The sequence below is a fragment of the Thermobia domestica genome, chromosome 12 (assembly GCF_964235325.1).
Source record: "Thermobia domestica chromosome 12, izTheDome1.hap1.1, whole genome shotgun sequence".
NCBI classification, from domain to species: Eukaryota; Metazoa; Arthropoda; class Insecta; order Zygentoma; family Lepismatidae; genus Thermobia; species Thermobia domestica.
The window spans coordinates 153,041,306-153,056,042 of NC_137465.1; the positions used below are offsets into that span (position 1 = coordinate 153,041,306).

Genomic DNA, 14,737 nt, shown 5'->3' on the forward strand with positions numbered 1-14,737 from the left:
ACATCCTTTGAGTGATTTGTGCCTCCTTCAGTTCCCCTTTTTTAAGAGCCTTCTGAAGTCTATCTGTGTATTCACCAAGCAGAGAATTTGCAGATTCTTTGGTCTTGCTATACTTCCGCTTCCTTTCACTAAGCTGGCTTTCAATTTCTTCTATGTTCTTAGCATTTCTTGGATTTTCCAGTTTTTATTCTGCTTGTTTCAACTTCTCTTTCTCTTCTCTAAGTGTGGCACTTCTTTCCTGGGCTAGTCGCTGTTCCTCCAGAAACTGTTATGAACATTTTGATCCAAGGTAATCATCTTTTTAAGAATGGGAACGAGATGAGGCTTGTCACAAAACTTTAAGGCATCTTTCAAATCAAAATACTGTTTAAAGTTCTACAAGACATTTGAGTCTTTTCCTCTGTCAGAGCATTTTTTGATACTGAAAATCTCCTTTCAATATCTGCATTACCATGGGACAGGCAGAGTGTAGCTTTTATTACTTTACTTATTAGAGGAAATTTTGGTGAACCATCCGCCTTCTTAAGTCCCATAAAGAGAACCCAATAACTGTCAATACGTGAAGAAGTAATTTCACTTCCAGCAGGTTCATGCTCAAGCTGCAGACATTTCTATTCATCAACAAGGTGATCATCTGGCACTGCTACAGATAGTGCTCTTGCTACAGTTCTGATGTATCTGCAGCTACTTTGTGATTTTCTAGCCTCAGGATTGAGAAATGCTATTGCTCGTTTAATGTAAACAGAATTAGTAATTGTATTTTGCACCAAATGTTTACTATCTGAAATATAATGTGCTTGTACACTCTTCAAGAACTGCTGAGCATCTACTTCTGGTAGTTTGGTTAGTTCTTTTCTTGTTTCCTATGAAATGACAATTTGTTTTAAAGACAGTAAATTATTGAATTCAAACAACCTACAATAATTGGTCCAGTCATATGACGCTGACTTCATTTTATTAATAGCAGCACATTTAGACACTCTGTTTGCAATAGTTTCAATGACGTCTAATAACGCTGCATGTAAAATATTAACCAGCGGAACTTTACTCTGAAAACGATGTGTAAATTTCTCACATAACTTGGCAGAAGACAATGTAAAGTGCAATTGAGCTAACATCCCAGGCTTCTTGAGTACACCTACAATTTTCCTCACAGACTGCTTGTCCAAAACAACACTTTTCTTTGTAGATGGAATATACTTCAAGAAGTACTGTTGTACACCAGTCCACTGTTCAAGTAATCTTTCACGTATTTATTACCTTGTATTTATGTCATTTTCTATTCATCATCATTATTACTCTTTTTATTTAATTACTGACTGGCCACAATCCAAACCATATGACTAAGTAAGGATAAAAAAGAGACTTAGTAGACTAATGTTTCAAAAATAGAGACTGATAGAGACTGCCCCCCCCCCCCCAAAAAAAAAGATACTTTTAGATGAAAAAGAGACTCGCTCCGACGCCTGGGCAGGTGAGCTTGATCTACAACACTTGTGCGCCAACATTGTAGATGCTCGAGGATTCTCCTACTCGCTAAGAGAGTAACCTCAACCAATACGTATAACTGTTAAGGGGTCTTAAGGAACTGGAATCGGTCTAAGTTAATGGTTTAACCCAATACCTTTTTTAGAAAGTTTTGAGAATTGCATGGGCAATTACAAGAAAGGAACAATTGCTGTCAAGGTCTTGTAATTATGGACCAGCCACACGCTTTCACCCAGGTATTTTAAACTAGGGTATATACCCATCCCACAACAGTTTAACACGAGGTGATGTAGACGCTTCAGATATTACACACTCTCTTGTATGGGTATTAAGAATTTTAGAAATACGTTCCGAATTTTATGGAAAATTGCTTCAGGACATTTCTATTTTCGTTTAGTAAAATGAGCATCCCTGAGTCCATTGCTCGAAACCAACAGTTGAACGTGCCCATTTCAACCATTTCCGAGCATCTACAGCGAAGAAAGATGTGGACAACTGACCCCTTTAGAATCCTACTCAGTGTCACACATGGCAGCTAGTGAAGATCTGCAATAATTTGTTGGTATGTCACTGAAATAAGCTGTAGTCAATCGCATTATAATGTTTAATAAGGAAAGCCTCTTGCAGCAATTGGTAGCGGACGTTTTACTGGATATATGTTTATAAGCCCTCTTCAATTTCTGAAGAAAAAATCTAAAATTAAAGTGCCACACACAGATTCATTGTTAGTGTGGTTGACAGTATTAGGCGTCGTTCATTACAAGTTCTTTTCTTCTCGTGCAACCATAACTGCTATCACGTACCGTACAGATATTATCGAAATGCATTAGCATTTTTTAAACCCTCTGACCAATACGAAGAGTCCTCTGATCTTGCACAACAACACTAAACCACACATGGCAGAAATTACGAAGGACGGTCGTAGAAGCTAAAAGACTGATAGTTTGAATCCTATGAATACTATAGCATGAATCTAAGTAAGTCACGTTCTAAGAGAACAGGATATTTAAGAATAGAATGGTAAAGAAAGTAACTTCTGGGATGGGACTTACAATCTTGAAGATGGATAGTATTTTCAATGAAGTAGTAAGTTTTCTTCACTGAAAACTCAACAGCAGTATGTGGTACGAAAATGGTCATTTGTGAATAGGCTGGTATTATAAAATATAAATATCTCATATATCTGAGAGAAAGACATTACGAAAGATTAATTCGATTAGTAACACAAAATTCAAGCAGAGAAACGCTGTTGAGAACAACACCCGAAGAGCATTTTGTATCAGTTAAGTGCAAAGCATTATTTTCTACCCAGTTGTGCTCATTACAGAAAACTTACTTAAATATTCTTCCACATAAGGACTAGCAAATTCCGGTAAAGGACCACTTCCTCTCCAATATTTAGGGTTTGGCATACACATATGTAAGTTCGCCAGACACACAGTTCGGCACACAATTGCCATTCCAGCAATGCATTCATCTGGTTGTTTCTGCAATAAAATAACAGTTATTCTTAAATTTTGATTTCCATCTATTTCGTATTTAATTTTCATGTTTCCAAAACATTAGAAAAATACACTTTAAAAGGCCATCACTCTGTCGTAAACAACCAGTAGAAAATTAGAAGGAAAAATAACTTTTTGCAGATTTCAAAATTATTAGTAACAGACACCAGAATATTTATGTTTTGATAGAGAAAAGAAAAAGACTACAGCTAATCTTAAACATTTACTGGTGTCTGCATACTGGTACTTTAACGAGAATTATGTCATAAAATAAATCTTTTCGGCAACTTGCGTCGTATTATTTTGTTTATTATTGTTTTCCATGAATATTTTTATTAAAAGAATATTTTAAGAAATCTACAAAAAGAAAGAAAAAAAGCTGAAGATAGAAACAAAAGGCAGATCATCTATGAACAGCAGCGCTGGTTTCTAAGCTGAAGTGAGAGATATTAAATAGTACAAGAATTTCATTGTTACACATAAACCAACATTTTAAAAACTTCTAGGGTGTACAGAATAGTGAGAAGGAAATAGTACTGTACGTCTTTTCAATTACTAGATGTTATATTTTCATAATACGAGGTACATTCAAATTATAACCTCTATTTTCTTTTCTCAGGACCGGTAACAGATAGAAATGTGCTGTTTTAAAATACGCGAGCACTCGTTGTCAATGCGTGACAGAGATGGCAACACCGTTCGGCACACAGAACTCTAGCGGTAGCGGTGAGAGTGATGACTGTTTTTGTTACTACAATACTTGTCGTTTTCTCCATTTGCGTGGTGTGACACAGCTTGAAAGTTATTGCCAGTTGAGTGAGAGATGTGACGATATGCAATTACACATGACCGCATGGATGTGTCTAATGTGCGTTCGTGTGGGTACGACAGTTCAAAGAAGGCAGAACGTCGTATAACATTTATATATATATCTATATATATATATATATATATATATATATATATATATATATATATATATATATATATATATATAAACCTTTATAAAATACAGTGAAAATATTCTTTTTTCATTGAAACTGAACACAGAAAATTGAGTGCTCCTCATTTAATGATATATACAGTAATATGAAGATGTTTTAAAACGGATAGTAAAGAGCACGTTTTTAGCCAGCATCCTATGTAGGAAGGCCAATGGAATTGAACGCATCTTGCAAAGAAATTTTCTTTTTAATATCGCCATAGGAGGAAAGATGGAAGGAAAGAGATGAATAGGAAGAAGAGTACAACTGATCGATGGTCTGAATAGATGAAAATATTGGGAGTTAAAACAGGAAGCTGAAGATCGGGAAAGGCAGAAGAAACATATCCAGGCCCAAACCTAAATAAATAAAAGAAGACGTCTTGTTAGTCGCAGGGCGTGCCAAAAGGCAAAATACTTAATAATAATAATAATAATAATAATAATAATAATAATAATAATAATAATAATAATAATAATAATAATAATAATAATAATAATGTTGAAATATTGAGATAAATGAAGAATATGCGTATATTTGTATAGCAGAGGTGATGTGTAATGAGAAGTTGTTTAAACAATACACTATAAGGTAATATTCGATAAATATTGGCATAACCGCGGGACGTAAAACTCAGAGATTTCATTTTTTTTTTCGATAAATATTGATGCATTTTAGAACCTACGCTAGCATTAGATTGAACATGAAAATATACGGTGCTCTTAAAATAAACTTCGAATTTTCTTACAAATTTTAATCTTCATCTTTTACATCAGTTTTAAGGTAGATAAAGATGCGTTTAACATTCTTAATTTACGTCTATTGTTCCAATTATCCTACTAAAAGTACATGTTCACCTTCCGAACAAGTTTCTACCACCACAAAAGTACAAGCCCAGACATGCTTGATTACCTTTAAATATCCATGGTTAGTTCTAACTTCCGATACCAACTTCGTTCTCATTTTGGCACAAACAATAACATGAACACTTTCTACATTCGTCAGATCTTCCATATTCGATAGCTTGAAAGAGAAACAAAAACATATACAAATATTAACGTTTGAAAAGAACAGTATAAACTGCATATACAACTACTTTAGATTTTTACTCACAAGCAATAAATTTTGTGCTACTGATCACCAGTTATATTTTAATTGAACTGACTTTTGGTAACATTAAACATTTGTGTTTAGAATAGACGCTTCCTTTGACAATATTTTTTTCAATGTTTTTATTTAAATATTTATTTATTTAACCAATTTCCAGATATAGCGTTCGAAACCAATTTTCGCTGAAATTATTAACAATCTACAACATTGAGAAAGGAAGCCGGACAGGACCTATATCTGAAGGTGCTATTCGGCATTCCATTAGTGGAACTGACGAAAAACTTGGAAGAAACGCAATCAAGATGGGCCACTCATAACTTCCTGATTGCGAAGAAAGAACTCTATAAACACTAACTTCGCTCTCTCGGTAAATTGCATACACTGCCAATCATTTTCGAGTGAGAATCAATTGAAGTACAGTCTTCTGTACTGCACACAAAGAATTTAAGATGGTCAGTGATATACTGAAGTTTCATTAGTCGTCAAGTTATTAATTTATTTATTATCACATCTGCGAGAGACTATCTTTGAGCGAAATTCTCAATACTGCGAATTTTGTTAATTCTCTACAAATAAAACAACTTAAGCTGCTCTAAACTTCAACATTCACACATACAAGCACCCCTCCGCTTAGTTCCAAACTATATCAATTTTTAAATTTTTTTCCAACATTCGGACGAAGTAATGATTATGATGATTACAACTTGAAATAGATTGATTGGTAAACTTGCAATTTACTGTTCGTTTTTAGCATCGGAGCTACATCAGGAGTAAGCACACAGTTTAACATGAAATCTGAACCATGCAATCTCTACTGAAAATCGAGCCCGGGTTTTACCCGTCAAAGGCGTATGTGTTAACCATATAGTCGAGTGAATTCTTCTCCAACAATTGTTCAATTATTTGTATAATTATTTTGTCTGCAAATTCGAATTGGCCGAATTATTTAGCTTTTAACAACACTAGTTCAAATTAAAAGCATGTTTCTTCTGTCAACATGCTTTTGTGTTTTTGTGAACGATGCAATCATGCTCTTAACGAACTCATCATGTAAAATTTCAAGCATTTTAATATAAACTCAAAATAAAAATAACTTGTAATTTTAACCTAGGATTAAAATGTTTAATTAATTACAAGAACTAGATTCAGGAGTAACGAAATTTATTTTAACATGAAGTCAATCAAAACTTAACACTAATTTACTAACGCTATTTTAGAAGAGGTAAACTAACAAGATGTTCCAATAATATACAACGAAAGTTTACTTGCGTTGGGTGCAAAATTTCTACAAAAGTGATTAAGATAACAATAGGCATAATAGTTTCTGTTTAATTGATCTATGTTCAAATCTCATCTTCCACTCCAAGATATGAGAAAAGATAAGCATACTAACTTGTTTCTTTTTCTTTGTGAATTTAGAGCAGGGCGCAAAATTTCCGGTCGCCAGGTCGCCATTGGCGACTAGAAATTTAGAGCTGGCGACCAGTGTTCAGTAGGAATGGTTTCTGCCTAGGCTCAGAGGGTTGCGCAGTTTCTGTTTTGCACGAAAATAACTGTCACTGAGTGAGAAAAAAACACGGAATATGAAGTCTGGAAAATGCGTTACACAAACGTAGTGTCTTAAGGTAAGATGTTTTAACATGTATATGAATGGTCCAATTCAATATTAAGTATCCTGAATCTAATTGTCTGGTTTGGAAATTTTATGCCCTGCTATAATCTCTTTGATTGCGAAGAAAGCCGTGAGAGGAGGGTACCTCTCATAATTTGTAGTGTAGAGGGTACTGACGACCATCGCTTTTGGATTGGCGAGTGCGTCTGACTGACATTTTGCGCCCTGATTTAAAGGTTTTAGTTTTTAGAGATATAGACGTATTCATCACTTAAGAAATATTAGAGAGATGTGTATGTGTAATATAACTAATAAATTGGTAGTATCAAATTACCCCGGAAGTATTCCTAAGTGTACGTGAAAATAAAATTAATTATATACTGTACCTGTAAATTTTCCAAAACGTCGAGACACTTGTTAACATCTGTCTGGGAAATGAGGAAGAACATTGTTACAGACCAATTGTTGATCACCTGTTTGGATCTTTTGACCACCCACAATCGGCATGTATGGATTGAATGATCCAATCGATGGAGAATGGGAATCTGTTCAACTAATGGGAATTCTTCAGGGTGTCTACTCCGTTCACATTGGTTCACCAAAACAACAAGGCTCCGTAGTACTTCCATATAGAGATGACCAGGTACAGTCCCTTCACGGGAGTCTGTCCCTTCTTCACCCAGCAGTCTACAATGGTTATAGTTCGCATCTACCAAAGCTTTACGGAAGAGCTGGTCCCAGCTAACGGTCGTTATATGACAAAGAAGCCCATCAACTAGATTTTGAAGTGCAGGCACAACGATTAATGGAAGACTATCTGCAATAAGTAATTTACACTTCTATAAATTTTGTTTCAATTATGGGTGTACCTAAATTTTATACGGTGGCATTGTAGAACTCACAACATACATCATTTAATGTATTGGGTGTATGAAAAGTCCCTTACCACCCTTTTTAAAATCAACACGGATATAGTTTCATTGAATGTGAGACGGACGATACACATTAGTCCCAGGAGGACAATTGTAAGAATATGTCACGCGGACGGCCACCATCTTGGGTTGGAAATTTTTATTATGATCAACAGGTAGGTAGTGTGATATATAACCATGGGTTAAACTTCTCTCAGGATGTTAAATATGCAATCAAATTTCATATAACTTAAGTTGGTGAAAAGTTCTTAACAGCTGAAAGTTATGTTTATCTGGCCAACAAGTGTTCCACATGTTGTTTGTGCTTAGCAATGCACGTTTGCAGACGCTTCTCCCAATTGCTGTCAACACGAAACAGGGTATTGTATGAAATTTGTGCACAGGCAGCGCGATACGTTGTTCCAGATGACAAAGATTACGAATTTTTGCATCATAAACCATAGCCTTAACATGTCGTCAAAGGTAGAGATCAAATGGCGTTAGGTCTGGCAATCGAGAGGGCCATTCAACTGGCCCACGTCGACCAATCCATTTTCCAGGGAATTGTTCATCCATGCAGTGAAGTACTACGACGCCACAATGGGGGACGCCATCATGTTAAAAAAAAAGGAGGAAATACAGTCTTCGGACATCGCAGCTGGCAGTATCTGCTTCTGTAACAGGTATCGTTCCGCAGTTAAAGCTCGTGGAATGAAAAAGAGGCCGATTATTCGTATTTCTCATAAGCCTGCCCACACCATGATCTCTGCACCCGTCATTTTAGAAGAGTCTGTCCAAGCGGGATTGTCAGGTGACCAATAGCGCACGTTCTGCCTATTACGCTCCTCATTTACGTAGAAATTAGCTGAATCCGAATGCAGTATCTGCATAGAAAGTTAGGGTTTAATCGTAATTGCTCGATAGGCCACTCACAAAACTGCACCCGGCGTTCAAAATCGTCCTCGGAGATATGTTACTGTATTTGTACCTTATATGGATGCCACTTATATCTGTGCATCTCCTTGTGCACTGAACTATGATTCACCCCACATTGCATTGTTAAACGACGTGTGCTCCGCTGGGGTGACATCGACGAGGCCGTATTGCCATAGCTGTTGCTTCGTATGTAGCTGTTTGCAGTCGTCCGCTACAAGGTCTGTCCACAAGTGTGCTCGTCTTCTCAAATTTAGTTTATAAATGTGACACTGCAATACGTGACACTGCAATACGTTGTGAATGACGCTGGTTGAAATCGGAAGCTACTGCGCAGACACTTCTTCCGCCCCACAGTTTGATTATCTGGCTGCATGTTAACACGCATTCTTCACATGTTAACGGTATGGTTCCACATCTGTACGAAACAGGTAAACGTAACTTTCACCAAATTAAGTTACAAGAAATGTGATTGCACATTTGACAACCTAAGAAAATTCTAGACCACGGTCATTTACCACTCTACCTATCGTCCATAATAAAATTTCGAATCCAAGATGATGGAAACAAGACGCCGTCCGCTTGACATACTCCTAAAGTGTAGCCCTGGGAGTAACGTGTATCGCCATCTTACATTCAATGAAACTAAATCCGTGTGGATTTGAGAAAAGGAACTTCTGATACGCCTGTATTATAAATCTTAAAATAACTTCTTAATTACGGGCCACGGTGTCTCAGTGGTACAGCGTTCACCTCTGGTGCTTGGGGTCCCTGGTTCGATCCCAGCTCGCGCCAAGTCAACTTTCTGGTGGACAAACACCGTGCGCGTGGGTTTTCCCGGGATTCTCCCGTTTCCTTCTACTTCCTTCATTTTATTCATTTCTCATCATCACCGTCTCCTTTAGCCTAGCCGGCATAATCGTGGGACGTAAAACTCAGATTTCATTTCTTTCATTTCTTAATTACGGTTTAATACATACATACAGACATACATACATACATACATACATACATACACACATACACACACACACACACACACACACACACATATATATATATATATATATATATATATATATATATATATATATATATATATATATATATATATACACTTAAAAATCTGTACAGTCATAATAAACGGAAACGGGTAAATTCCTTACCATAGATGCGAATGCACTCGTACAATAAAGCGGTGCAACAACATTGCGGAAATTTTTCTAAGGATTAGATCGTTGATAATCTCTGTAACTTATAACTTATTAATAACGAGTAGAAAGTGCTGAAATTGCGCAAATTTCCACCGCGACATTGCCAACAACAGGATTGAAGAAATTATGTGAAATTTTGCACCGAAATAAAATGTATGAACGCCACTTCTTAGTGAGATATACTTGCATTGCGTTCTAATATTTACAAAGCATACAGAACATTTGGCGTTTACAGCTTGAATCCTTGGAATTTAAATCCTACAGCTTTTAAAAATGTCATACGTGTTTTCTCATGGTTTATCTAAGAATTCCTAATCTCAGAGTTAGTTTATTTGTACCTTAAGAATGGTGAACGAATTAAGATTCGTCAAACAAAATAACACTACTCTCAAATGTGTTCTATATTAATCTATAATAATAATAAAAAAATCTCTACATAACATTATTAATAAAAAGGAATAACAGACAAAAACATTAATTGAGCGTTGTTTTTTTTTTACTTGGCGAAAAAAACGATACTTAAACACATAAGGTTCCATTAATGCATAAGCTACATCCTTTCTGTTTTTGTCAATATAAACTCCATGCTGAAAGTTTCACTAATGTTTCTCCAGTTTATTGCTTCTTCTTTATAGATATTACCCTTCTCCCTAAGATTTGCTATTAATTCTCGATCCTGATTGGTTCGTTGTGATCCTCGTTTTTCACTGGCTTCTCATATTACTGTCTATAGTCCGCAACCAGCATACTGATCGCTTATTCTTGTAATAATTTATATAATATATATATATATAACAAATCTCTCTCACAGCATCTAAGAACAGTAATTAAGAAATATAAGGATCATATATAGAAAGGTGAAAGGACAGTTACTATACACAAGAGAAACACACTTGAAATAAATACTTGTTTGTGATTGGCCAAAACTGGAAAATGTAATTAAATCCTTATCTCTGATTAGTTGAACGCCCGTCCAAGATATTTAAAGGGAACTTCTAGAAATATTTATATGTTTTGTTTATTTTATATAACTTTGTTTTCCTTACATTTTTCCAATAACTATTTGTTTCCAATAAATACATATTTAATCTTACAGGCAATATTGCAGTTAAACATGAAACAGAAAATTATTGACTGGGACTTGTTACCCCGCTCCCCTCTCTAACGACGCTCCTACACACATACAGTATAATAGCAATAACTAAAAATGCTATTGTAGTCCATTACTTTGTGACTTTAGCATTTTGATGACTGTTTTTATTAGTCGAGTTGCTTATGGTAATGATGGCAACGTTGCACAACATTTTTTGCGCAATTTCCAATTTTGTTGCCTGTTCATTAAAACTTTATCTGTGTCAACAGATAAGAGAGTGAAAGTTTGCGCAATTTCAGTTTATCCCAATAAAGGGCCTATCCGGTATGCCATAAGGACCAGACTGTGTCACGTGATCAGGTCAAAAGTCACGTTGTGTGCTAAATCGAGTCTGGAGATTTCAAATCCAGATGTGAGATATTTCAAGCAAGTGCCCTGGGTAATTCGCAGAAGATGCATATACTTTATCATTATTATTGACTTTACTCAAACAACTTGATGTTTGACCATGTTCTATCCATATTTACTTTACGTGCTATACATCGTTTTTAAGTACTTCATTGTCTTTACAATAAGCTTCTAATTAGTGGACAACTTTATTTTTTTCATTGATTTTCCTTTGACTTTAATGTTTATGGTTCGTGCTTTTTTTGACTATGTTCCATCCATTTTAGGACTATTTGCTTTTAAAGTATAAAATCTATATAGTCTTTTCTATATTTAAGCTGAACTTCAGCCATCTCCCTCTTTTAGTTTTTGAGATAAATAGAGAAATTATTTGTTTTTCATTGATTTTCCATCGACATTAATGTTTCGTATTATTATTATTATTATTATTATTATTATTATTATTATTATTATTATTATTATTATTATTATGTATCATGCATTTTAAGACCATTTGCTTTTGGAATATAGAATCTATATAGTCTCTTCTACATTTAAGCTGAATTTCATCCATCTCCCTCTTTTGGTTTTGAGATAAGTAGAGGAATTGAAGGGCCAGGGGGAAGAACGCTTTCAGTCCAAAAAAATCGATATCTCCAACACCAATTTTCTCCAACACTAATTTTCTAATTTGCTGTAAAAATAAGTTTTCCTTTACATATATACAATATTTACCATGATATAAACTTAAAACTATTTTTCTAACAATGTAATTACAATGGTTATTTAATGAATAACTTAATTTGTTTCCCCTCTCCTGAAAAATTTCATTAAATGGACTGAAAGCGTTCTTCCCCCTGACCCTTCAATTATTTGTTTTTAATTCATTTCCATTGACATGAAATGTCGTTCGTTTCCTGCTTTCTGATTATGATCCATCCATTTTAGGGCCATTTGTTTTTAGAATATAGAATTTACATAGCATTTTCTATATTTAAGCTGAATTTTAGGCATCTTCCTCGTTTGGTTTTTGAGATAGGTGGAAGTTTTTTTTTTTTTTTTTTTTTAATAGATTTTGCACTAACTCTAATGTATATGTTTCGTGTTTTTTGAATACGTTCCGTCCATTGTAGGTCAATTTGCTTTTGAAATATATAATCTACATTGTCTCTTTTACATCTGAGCTGAATTTCGGCCATCTCCCAGAAAGTCTGTTCACATCATTACAACCGGATAGGCCCTTAAGAAGGAAAAAGTTCACACAACACTTCCAAATGTACTATCTAAATCAATCCAGAATACGATATGAATAACGCAGAGATAAAAAAAATAAATGATCCCTATAATACTCCTGATTTCCTTTGAGAAGACTAACATATTCTCTCACTATTAAAAGTATTTGATTATTACGACAGATATTAACAAATACCATTGTCTCTGCATTCATGAGACTAGTGATTGATATTATAATCATAATAAATATCTTAGTTCTTCTTTCCAGCATTTCAGAGTATATTATCATGCAACTTTCTTTGCATGTTGTAGTAAATATTTAAGTAAGCTATTGCATAAATCTGAATTCAACAGCGATTTTAAAGTTTCCACTTCAAAAACAAGTATCCAGATATATATATATATATATATATATATATATATATATATATATATATATATATATATGTATATGTATATATATATTTTGTCAAATTCACAAATTAATTATGTTGATTATTTAATTTCATATGTACAGAAGGCTGTTTCAGCCTTATAGTAGTGAAGTACGGACCCGAGCCCTAGGGCGTAAAACCCCGTTTCCACCAGCGATCATATTCGATGTGAGAGCCCCGTTGGTGAACGATTGCACGACATCGTAGTTTCCACTGAAGGAGACCTCTATTGAGCACTGCCTGATCCAATTTCGCCTACTCCTCCTTGCACACTTTCCAAAAGCCACCAAGTGTGGTCGGACGACGCTTATTGATGTTCCGTTTGAGGAGGCCGAAAGCACAGAAGTCCATAGGGGATGCATCTGGTGACTTGACGGGGATGTCTCGAAATGGGATAGCCTTTACACTTGTCTTCTCTTCCATACGTGTCATGTAGGGCACCGTTCGTTTGGCAGTATGGCTGCTGGCCTTGTCCTGGTGGATGAACACTCTGTCAGTGTCATTGCCATACAAAGCCGGGGCATGTTGGCGATAGATGGGTTCCAGTACATGCTCGATAATATAATATGCTACATTCACCTTGACATTTGATGATACCCGGTGTATCGGAAGCTTTCCTTTTGCACAGAAACCCGTCACTACCATAAATCCCTTTGGAAAACTCTCCTTGCAGGAGCGAACCCACTTTGCATGATCGGTTCCATCACTGCGGCGGTAGTAAATTGCACGCATCTGCTGGGATCCTGTCAAACAGACCCATGCTTCATCTAAGGTGATCACATAACGCCATTTGTCACCTGCCAGGTAACCTTCATACAGCCTTTTGCATGCCACCCGCCGTTCTGCGATGTGCGTTGGTTTCAGAACATGGACCTGCCGCTTGTATGCACTTCTGAGTCGCAAATTGTCGCGTATGATTCGGTGTACAGTTGCAGTTGACCGTCCAACACGCCTCGCTATGTCACATTGGGTGGGTGGATTCTCCTGGGTCACAAACCGGCGGACCTTGGCAATGACGTCTTGACTGCATTGTGGAGCCGGTTGCTTCTTTTGCCCCTTTTGACGACGCATGACAATGGTTTGCTATGAGTTTGCATTGCGATGGATGGCTGCATTAATCCCTTATCAGACACTGTGAAACCTTTCTTCTTGCACTGTTCTTATTCGGCTATAGCTGTAGCCTATATCAGAGTGCTACGATGTAGCCCTCCCAAAAAGGGTCGATTTTCGGCGGCATTCTGCTCACACACGTCTCTCCTCTGCACGGCTTGTACACAAGTGTCTGGCTATTCCGTACTGCGTGCGTCACGTTGCTGACGCGAAACTAGCGCCTCTGGTGGCGACTCCAAATTGCTACCATAAGGATAAAACAGCCTTCTGTAGTGACTATTAGGTAATATTAAAGTTTGCATTATTTTTTAAAGAATTTTTGCTTTTTAACGTGTGCGCACGCGAACACGCAACAGAATAACAAATATTATATAAACAGAGTTGTTAAAGCATAAGGCTAAGAAAGGTGTTATATTGTAGCATAAAATTAAGTAACTAATATTTTAAAAAGTAACTCATCTTTAAAAGCTTCAAAAGTAAGAGACTTACTGAACATAAATACTATCTTATAGATAAGCAAATGAAATACTAATACAGTGGAGTCCCGCTAATCCGAACTAATTGGAACCGAACCCTGTTCGGATTAGCCGGAATAACAGTAAAGTCGCGGTTTGAAGCGGGTGAATGGGTCTATTGTATTGTAATACATAGCGTATAGTATTTCAAAACATGTTTTCTGACTACAGTATATGTACTACACTGGAAAAATGTTTAAAATGTTGAGAAC

At 35.9% G+C, this 14,737-nt stretch overlaps 1 protein-coding gene across 2 annotated transcripts in view; it reads right to left on the reverse strand.

Moving 5' to 3' along the window:
• The window catches only part of LOC145666741 (uncharacterized), a 156,418-nt gene that overhangs the window by 46,499 nt on the left and 95,182 nt on the right, over positions 1 to 14,737 (reverse strand). For both annotated transcript variants that reach the window (XM_081734282.1, XM_081734280.1), the window contains exons 3-5: positions 7,082 to 7,512; positions 4,886 to 4,996; positions 2,825 to 2,975 (exon numbers count right to left, since the gene is read on the reverse strand). In XM_081734282.1, coding sequence (XP_081590408.1) covers positions 2,825 to 2,975; positions 4,886 to 4,996; positions 7,082 to 7,512 — 693 coding nt within the window. The remainder of the gene's footprint in view (positions 1 to 2,824; positions 2,976 to 4,885; positions 4,997 to 7,081; positions 7,513 to 14,737) is intronic.